This window comes from Acanthamoeba castellanii, assembly GCF_000313135.1.
Source record: "Acanthamoeba castellanii str. Neff unplaced genomic scaffold scf7180000084706, whole genome shotgun sequence".
Classification (NCBI taxonomy): Eukaryota; Discosea; order Longamoebia; family Acanthamoebidae; genus Acanthamoeba; species Acanthamoeba castellanii.
Window position 1 is genome coordinate 7,326 of NW_004457572.1, and position 9,220 is coordinate 16,545.

Here is a 9,220-nt window from a genome sequence, read left to right on the forward strand (position 1 = left end):
AAGCTTCCTCCTCTAGGCATGTGCTCAATGACAATCACCACCATGCCAATAAAATAAAGAACACTGGCTACCCCAGTAATCCTCACATTATGCCAACCACACCAAACTAATTTGACTTTGACTGCTGGCCCTGTTACAGTATCACATCTCTCATTATGATGGAATTTTGATCTGCCATATCTCAAGATGCATCCAATTTTGTGATGTTATTGTTAAAATAAAACCATTTTTGTGTTATCAAAACCATTTTTATGAGCTTAAACTCACAAACAAAATCACTTTTCAAAATGACTGGACCTCTCATTTCAAATGACCACAAGTTCTCCACTGTGGTGAGTTGCTACTTGCATGCATGATTAATGGCCATCAACTTGTGTGGGGGGCTGATGGGCACATCTTCATTGACTGTGATGGGGAGCTGTTCAAGTTCATCCTTCAGTTCCTGTGTGATGGTGACCTTGATGTGGAGTTCTTTGACAATGGCCTCAAGCAGTGACTCAAGTGTGAGGCCACCTACTTCTGTCTCCCTGACTTGGAGAAGAAGCTTCTCATTTCAGCTGATGTGGCACGACCCAAGGATACCTTGAGTGTCTTATTGCATGTCCACCCAGGCTTCTCCATCAATGGCCCTGACCCATTGGGGGTTGTGCCTCAGCTCCCTCTGTGGCCAAAGGATTTACACCAACCATTTGGAGAAAAATGGGACAAGTACCTGTACAAGGTTTGGATACAGCCATTGTATGGTCAGGCTGGATACAGGGTGGTGTTGGTGGTGCACAACATGCACCAGTCCAATATGCACTTTCTCTTTCAGAAATGAACAAGCATTCTGCAGTGGTAAGAGAAAAGGACTGACTGAGACCAGGGTGTTGTCTTCCTGCCAAAATTGGATTTGGTGGGAAGATGACAACACCAAAAACCCAACACGTGCTGTCTTTCTTTTTCTTCCACCCACCCACATGCACTCATCCACCAGTCAACATGTCAGCTGCTAAGAGACTACAACAGCATGCACAGCTCAAGGAGAACAAAGAACCCCTAAAAACCCTACATGATGAGCTAATGAAGGAACATAAGAAAGTCTTGGTCCAGATGTAAAACCAACAGCCTATTCCTGCTGACCTCCTGACCACTGACAGAGACTTATGCATGTGTATTCCCTGTTCCTCTTTGTGTGTGTGGTGTATGTGTACTTTTTATTGGTATGTACTCATCCAGTGACATGTTCAGGCACAGTTGGAGACCATGACCATGAATGCAGAAATCTTAGGCTGTCCATGAGCTATATTGAGGATGCAATGTCTGTGGAGGAGAAGACTCTCACCCAATAAAATAATTCCATGTGACATCATGTATCACAGTAGGGTTTTCATGTGAAATCACATAAAAGAACAACTGTATAAATATATCCATTTGTTATTCATTTGTCATTGATGTTGTTGCTGATCTTTGAGGAGGAAGATGAGGAGCTCAAGCTGGAATTGTGTTTTGAGTCCATTGATGTGCTGGGCATGATCCAACTGCAGGGCATGATCAAGAAGGTGAGGCCCAAGTTGATCATGGCACTTGACCTCTGTGCCAGGCTCAAGCATGAGGTCTGTCTGATCTGCAAGGCTCTTGCCCCACTGGATGGTCTCATCAATGCAGATGACTTTGCTTGAGAGGCCTCCAAGCACAACCCCACCAAGTCACCCAGCATCAGCTATCCTCCTGGCTGGAACCTTGGCCAGACTACTTACAGCTATCACAACAGCAAGTTGCACATCATCAACACAGTCATTACTGTGGCCTGCCATCACATGCACCAGCCCATCTGCCTTGCTGGGACTGGGAGCATCCTCTGCAATGCTGAGAATGTGCTTGGGACTCTCATCAAGCTTGAAGCCAGAATTGAATGCCACTATGACAATGTGTTGAACGTCCTCAATGACAAGAAAGACCCCAGTGTGGCTCCCTTCTGTGAAGCTCACAAGATTGTGAAGAGACTCCAGGAGATGATGTATGAGTATGCTGAGAAGATCCACAAGTGTCCCTACCCTGGCTGTGGCAATCCCCTCCTGGCAAGACAACTCCTGCTATGAAGGCCTTCCAAGCCAGACTCAATGGCTCATCTCCACATACAATCAGACACTGAGAAGTGTGTATATATACATTACTGAACAATTACTTCATTTCCCCTGTGTCTCTTGATCTCATGCACTTGCTTTGGCTTCTTCTTGATCTCATGCATGCACTTCCTCTTCTTCTCATCAATCCCCTCATTGTTGATGCAGATGTACTTGGGTTCTCAGAAGCATGGAGATATGTGTAATAAAAAGGGAAATGGGTGTCTCATTGTCCCTCTCGTTTTCTTGTTGCATGTTCCACAAAAAGAGAAAGAAAAGGGAAACTCTATTTTCTTTTTCTTACTGTGCAAATCGCGGTCGCGTTCGCGTTCGCGTTCGCGTTCGCGTTCGCGTTCGCGGTCGCGTTCGCGTTCGCGGTCACGCCCCCCCCAACGTCGGAAATTAACGGAAATAAATAAAACTGTTTTGCTTTTTAAAAAGGAACCTGACCAGCGACACAATGCAGAGGAAGAAGTGGTTTTTTGTCGATTATGAGAACAAGAGCCAAAACTTCCTGAGGCAGGGCATTGCCCCAAATTGAAGACGAGTTTGGCAAAAACCCGCCCTGCCGGGTGTACTTCTTCCATGGCAGCCCACAGGAGCAAAACCACGTACCAGCCGAGTTAAGAAAACCGAGAAGCTGGGTCATTGAACGCCGCGTCACCAGGACAAGGTGCAGCAGCGCAAGAAGCGGAAGGGCGGCAGGAAGGGAGGCAAGCAACGCGGAGGCGGGAAGAGGAGGAAGTAGAAATCTCCAACACAACAATCTCCTTCCCAGTACCGGTTCGCAGACAGTTTTAAGGGGTTTCCTCGCCGGTGGTCCGGGTGTTCGGCCAGCGTGACCAGGTCGGCGACTTTCGATCCGTATGTCGCCAGGAGCACCTTCCCATACTCATGATTCTCCTGGAGGAACTCGGCGTACGGGTAGTAGCGCGTATTGGGCGTCACGGGCACCAGGCCGGACCACTCGGCAAGGCTTCCGCCATTCTTGAGTCCGGTGGTGCGTAGGTTCGCCCAGAGAACGGGTTCTTCTTCTTGCTGGACCGGCGGTGTTCCCAGTCAAGGTGGTCTTGATCGACCAATTTGTTTGGCTTTACTACGGGATGAACAAAGATGCAAATTGCATGATTACTGGGTGGTGGTGATGGGACAACATCATTCAACAAGCAAAATTCAAGATGTGCTGGTCAACATCCACATTGGGCTTAATCCTCGCCTTCCTCCTCTTCCTCTTCTTCCTCCTCTTCCTTTTCTTCCTCCTCTACCTCTACCTCTTCCTCCTCTACCTCTATCTCTATCCTCCTCAAACAGCCCGGAGGTCCTGAGCTCATCACCCATCATGGGAGCATCAAGGACAAAGAGTACCTGGAAGATCGTCTCGCCAAGATCAAGAATGACGACGAGGCACGCAGGACAGTCACCGAGAAGCAGGCGGTCAACAGGACGATAAGTGTTACAGTTTCGGATCTGACCGAGGGGCTCAGACGAGTACTAGAGGGCATCAAGGCCAGCGCAAGCAATCTCGACGATCGGCGCTCGCAGGCGGTGAGGTATGCCTCGGACGTCAAGCAAGCCCTACGCGGTATTGTCAACGACGAGAGTGTGCTGCCTCCGTACAGCCAAAGTAGGGTCGCGATAACAGATGATGACATATTCCAAGCTCCGAGTCGGATGAGGCGAGCACTCATGTACAAACGTCTGATCTTGCCCGACCCGGTGACTGGAAGGGACACACCAACGGAGTTGTGGCCCGCTCACTTTGCCGACTTTGAGAGGAGGTACCCAGGAATCCTGCCCAGTCAATAACATACGGTGGGTCACGTCCTGCCACGGCGATGTGCACAAGAAGAGCGTGTTTCAGGTAAAACTGTGGTTTGCTTCGTCTCTTACTCGGAATGACAAACATGTTGTGTTCTACGCAGATCTTGCAGTTGACGCTCCTCAATCATGGTTCGAGCTTCTCTTGTTGTGGCTGTGAAGGACCTAACTGACGCGGTGCTCTCCAGAGCGCATCCACATTCCCGTAGGCCTGCAGTACACAAAAGCCTCAACATCCATGTTGAGGCGCTTGTGTCAAACAAGCGTGTCCGTGCAGAGGTGTTGCTGCCTCCGCAGGTGTTGACCGATGCTTGCTTGGACCTCGGCAGACAAGGCGATGAACTGCATGTCGAGGTGAAACGGGGGAAAGGCGTCTGCTTCTCTGGTATGCACCCTGACTTGAGATTAGGAGACAACTCACATGTGTGAGTTCAGCCTCCTTGAGGTCGGAGGCCGACCACTCACACCAACACTCTCCCTCTCCAGTCGTGAGTGCGCTCACAACTAACGTGAGTCTGAGTGAAAAGGTACCCTCTCCCAGCCCCATGCGCTACTTATCTACTCTAACAGCGAATGGACACACCAGAAAGGCTGTGGTAATGGAGTGCTGGCCATCCACACAGAGCATGATCACAGTGAACTCTTCGTGTTCAAGTACTTTGCCTCCATCGCCAAAGGCTGCGCCAGCCTACCTGAGTGCGAGGCCCTGCTCATGCAGCTGTACGCTCGCCGCGCCTCGCCTTTCCCCACGTTCTTGACCGTCGGCCTACAAAACTCATCGGCCCCCGCTGACTTTGACGCACAGCGGGTCCGGATTGCCTTTGAGCCTCCTGTGCCAGCTGACCAACACGGGCCACCTCAACTTCTTCCTCGCGCCACTCATCCAAACCAACTGAGAGGCACCCACAACCTGGCGCTGAAGCATCCTGCACATCATGAGTCTGTCATGGAGAGAATCATCACTCAACAAGTAGAAGCGGGGAACTGCGCAGTACTGGACCAGGGCACCCGGTTCTCGTCTCGTCTGCTTCCACACACACACACACACACACACACAGCACAATCAAGGAAGCCCGTACTGCTGGCCCAGCACGGCGAGAGCTGGAGAGAAGACAAGTACAACGAAGGCATCCTCCCTCAAGTGTATGCACATGCTGGCCCAGATGAAGCGTGAGTTGACTCTAGCCCGATCAGTGCGCGCGTAAGTGTCGAGTGCGGTCGTGGAAGAACATGGAGAGGGAGGTGATCACCCGACCTACAAAGTCATACTGGGACCAGGCCACGCCGCCACCGCTCCCCGTGGGCGAGGAGCCCTGCTGCTCGGCCTGCACCAGTGGAGCCACCTCCCGCTGCACGACGCGTCGCCAGAACGTCATCTCCTGCTCGCATGTATGTACCAGAGACGCGCGCATTGGTCAGGAGACAATCCTCCACGCATGTGTGGGATGAGCATGATCATCTCCGCACCTCGAGCAGTCGCTTCTTGTGGTTGGAGCACAGCCGCAGGATGTCGTCGTAGGTGGGCTCTGTTAGCTCACTTACTTGTTCTTCTTCATCTGACCTTGTCCTTCTCAGTCTTGTTCTTGTTCTTCATCATCGTCGTCGTCTTGGCGTCATCGTCATCGGCCTCATCGCCGTCGGCAAACTGGCGATCGAGCAGCTCGTGATGGTGTCTGTACTTCCTCACCAGGTCTGTATGCTCTGCAAGGCCGACCAATCCCAACGGCCGCGATCTGCTGCGTCGTACACCAGCAAGATGCCTTGCGCACCACCGATCAGCATCGTCTCGTACTGCCAGAAGACAAGCTGCGCACACCACCCACCCAACATTAGCACGAGCGAGTTTGACCTCCCCAGGCTCATTACTGTGGTGGCAGGACCAGCAGCAATTCCGTCTTACTCGCAACACGAGGCTCCTTCAGTGCAACACACAATCCCTTGGTGCTACAGCAGCACTGGAGTACTGACACATGGGATGCCACCACACGCATCAAGGGAATAAAAGGCACATGCCACTCCCCTCTTGCTGCTAATGGCACAAGTTTGCAAGTACCGATTGCAACACGCAACCTTGATTAGAAGAGAGCCATTCCTTCATTCTTTCGCAATAGGAGTTTTAATTTGCGGATAGGCGCTAAAATGGCTTTCCCGCGCTTTGTCTCAGGGGTTTTAGGGCAGGACAACTTGAAGAATACAAAATCGAGGAGAAGAGAGAAGGATGATGGAGGAACTCATGCCCGAGTTGGTGGGACTGGTGCTCAGCCAAGTCGAGCCGCGCAGCCTTGTCGCCTGCCGGTTCGTGTGCACCACCTGGATGACCGTGCTCCATGCCCCCAGCAACGTCGTTGGCAACGATGGCCACCCGCCGACGCAACAACAACAAGAAGCCAAGCAGCAGCAGCAGCAGCAGCAGTGGAGGCAGAAGCGCCTCACCAGAGAGTTTGCTGCAAAGGGCTGGCTCTCCGTGCTGCAGTGGGCGCGGGCCAACGGCTGTCCCTGGGACGAGCGCACCTGTGCTCGTGCGGCCGAGGGCGGCCATCTCGAGGTGCTCCAGTGGGCGCGGACCAATGGCTGTCCCTGGGATGAGTGGACCTGTGTTCGTGCGGCCATAGGTGGCCATCTCAAGGTGCTTGCGTGGGCGCGGGCCAACGGCTGTCAATGGGACGAGTGGGTCTGTGCCTATGCAGCCAAGGGAGGCCATCTCGAGGTGCTCGAGTGGGCGCGGGCCAACGGCTGTCCCTGGGACGAGGAGACCTGTGCCTATGCAGCCAAGGGAGGCCATCTCGAGGTCCTCCAGTGGGCGCGCTCCAATGGCTGTCCATGGGACGAGAAGACGTGCGGCTACGCAGCCAAGAGAGGCCATCTCAAGGTGCTCCAGTGGGCCCAAGCCAACGGCTGTCCCTGGGACGAGGAGACCTGTGCGTGGGCAGCTGAAGGAGGCCATCTCGAGGTGCTCCAGTGGGCGCGGGCCAACTGCTGTCCTTGGGGTGTGTGGACCTGTGCTCGTGCAGCCAAGGGCGACCATCTCGAGGTGCTCCAGTGGGCGCGGGCCAATGGCTGTCCCTGGGACGAGCGGACCTGTGCTTGTGCGGCCAAGGGCGGCCACCTCGAGGTGCTCGAGTGGGCGCGGGCCAACAGCTGTCCCTGGGACAAGTCAACCTGTGCTATCGCAGCTGGGGCTGGCCATCTCGAGACGCTCCAGTGGGCGCAGGCCAATGGCTGTCCCTGGGGCAAGTGGACATGTTCGAATGCGGCCAGGGAAGGCCATCTCGAGGTGCTCCAGTGGGCACGCTCCAACGGCTGTCCCTGGGACCAGCAGACCTGTGCCTATGCCGCTGAAGGAGGCCATCTCGAGGTGCTTGCGTGGGCGCGCTCCAACGGCTGTCCCTGGGACAAGCACACCTGTGTGAATGCAGCCAAGGGAGGCCATCTTGAGGTGCTGCAGTGGGCGCGCTCCAACGGCTGTCCCTGGGACAAGCACACCTGTGCCTATGCAGCCAAGGGAGGCCATCTGAGGTGCTGCAGTGGGCGCGCTCCAACGGCTGTCCCTGGGACAAGCACACCTGTGCCTATGCAGCCACGGGAGGCCATCTTGAAGTGCTCCAGTGGGCGCGGGCCAACGGCTGTCCCTTGACCAAGAAGATCTGTGCGATGGCGGCTGAGGAAGGCCATCTCGAGGTGCTGCAGTGGGCACGGGCCAACGGCTGTCCCTGGGACTGGACAACCTGTAACAATGCAGCCAAGACAGGCAATCTCGAGATGCTCCAGTGGGCGCGGGCCAACGGCTGTCCCTGGATTGCAGAGACCTGTGCTCATGCAGCTGGTGAAGGCCATCTTGAGGTGCTCCAGTGGGCGCGGGCCAACGGCTGTCCCTGGAACGAGATGACCTGTTGGTGGGCAGCTGAAGGAGACCATCTCGAGGTGCTCGAGTGGGCGCGGGCCAATGGCTGTCCTGGATAGGGCAAGGAGGACTCAGTGGTGTGTGGGGGGTTGTGATTCACAGTCATTCAGAATGTAGAACCCAAGGCCCCCTTGGTTTATTTACCCATTGTTCAGCTGGAGCCTGACACTTCTGTGCACAGCTTGCATTCAGTGTGATGAGCCGCGGTGCGTCCCTTGGGCACGGCATTTTGGCGGGAAAGTTTTGCCTGCGTTTGGCGTTCCTGCGGCTTGGCCTGCCCCAGGAGCGCATTCGCCGACCGGCGCGTAGAGGAAGTTGAAGAAGACGCAGACTCAACGACAGATGAGCGGAGAGACCATGCAGTTCTACGCAGAGTACGCGCCTTGTCGCTCGGTTGGCAGGATGCGGCAGGGAGCCCACCTGATCAGCTGGGACATACAGGCTGAGACATCCACTGTCGTTCGCCAAGCTGGTGAAGATGTTGAACGAGCTCTTGGACATGGTCAACATCGACCTCTCGGAAGAGGGTATTGCGGTGCTCACGTTGGACGGTACGTGGTCTCCAACAACAACTAAGTTGCTCAATCAGCTCCACAATCTCACACCGCTCCGTGCTCTGCGAACGCAGCGGCGCAGGTGTTCCTGCTGGAGGTTTCTCTTCGCGCCGACAAAGCGTTTCGAGTCTTCAAATGGTTCGTACCGGCTTGAGGAGTCCGTTGGTCTTGGATGCTCTGGATGAGCTGTAGGAGCCCACTGGCACTGTCTTGTGACAAGGTCTTGAAAGCTGTGATGAGTTCTGGCAGCTGCTTGATGATATGATCCAGTGAATTGGTGTGTTTGCTCAGATTGAGGTTCAACAGCATGTGCAAAGTGATTGCTCTACATCGTGCTGTTGACGCTTGGCGCGCTGGCGCTGCTGGGCCTGTGGCATGGCGAGCTCCTCAAGCTGTGGCGTCTGATCTCCACACTGAACATATTGTTACATGGACTCGTCAACATCTTGCACAAAAAGTGCCCGCACGTATACATTGGGCTGACGGGAATTGGAAGATCTCCACACTGAACTTCCTCATTCCATGTGGGCAGTTGGGTGTTGGTGAGTGTTGGGCAAACATGTTGTTGTTTTTTTGGTTGCACATTGTACAGTCAACTGTGGACAGCTTCAGCAGGCACATGGCTCTTCAGTAGTAGCTCCTGGTTGTTGACATAAGAGAAGAAATGAGGCCCAACACGGAGAGAGCGCAATGTATGCTGTTGAAGGTACATGACGGGTTGTACCCTGCAATCTGGCAGCGCATTGACGACCTTGACTGTATGTCCCCTGCGCTGCAGTCCTGTGACGAGTTCACCAAGCAGGAACGCTCCTGACACATCTGTGATGGTGGCTCCTTTCATG

General features: G+C 54.1%; 4 protein-coding genes across 4 annotated transcripts; 3 read left to right on the forward strand and 1 right to left on the reverse strand.

The window, feature by feature from the left end:
• Window positions 1–1,433: 1,433 nt before the first annotated feature.
• ACA1_352720 (uncharacterized protein) lies at window positions 1,434–2,081 on the forward strand (the record flags this gene model as incomplete). Its single annotated transcript, XM_004342770.1, has 2 exons — window positions 1,434–1,595; window positions 1,665–2,081. 2 exons carry the CDS (start codon window positions 1,434–1,436, stop codon window positions 2,079–2,081), a joined length of 579 nt encoding a protein of 192 aa, XP_004342819.1.
• A 1,928-nt stretch (window positions 2,082–4,009) lies between these two features.
• Window positions 4,010–4,819, forward strand: ACA1_352730 (uncharacterized protein; the record flags this gene model as incomplete). Its single annotated transcript, XM_004342771.1, has 5 exons — window positions 4,010–4,055; window positions 4,112–4,128; window positions 4,221–4,308; window positions 4,547–4,643; window positions 4,729–4,819. The coding sequence occupies 5 exons, from the start codon at window positions 4,010–4,012 to the stop codon at window positions 4,817–4,819; spliced, it is 339 nt and encodes a 112-aa protein (XP_004342820.1).
• Window positions 4,820–4,886: 67 nt separating this feature from the next.
• Window positions 4,887–5,299, reverse strand: ACA1_352740 (uncharacterized protein; the record flags this gene model as incomplete). The annotated part of the gene is made up of 2 exons (XM_004342772.1): window positions 4,887–4,947; window positions 5,154–5,299. The coding sequence occupies 2 exons, from the start codon at window positions 5,297–5,299 to the stop codon at window positions 4,887–4,889; spliced, it is 207 nt and encodes a 68-aa protein (XP_004342821.1).
• An 845-nt stretch (window positions 5,300–6,144) lies between these two features.
• Window positions 6,145–7,883, forward strand: ACA1_352750 (uncharacterized protein; the record flags this gene model as incomplete). Its single annotated transcript, XM_004342773.1, is given in 2 exon segments — window positions 6,145–7,408; window positions 7,426–7,883. 2 exon segments carry the CDS (start codon window positions 6,145–6,147, stop codon window positions 7,881–7,883), a joined length of 1,722 nt encoding a protein of 573 aa, XP_004342822.1.
• Between the last annotated feature and the right edge of the window lie 1,337 nt (window positions 7,884–9,220).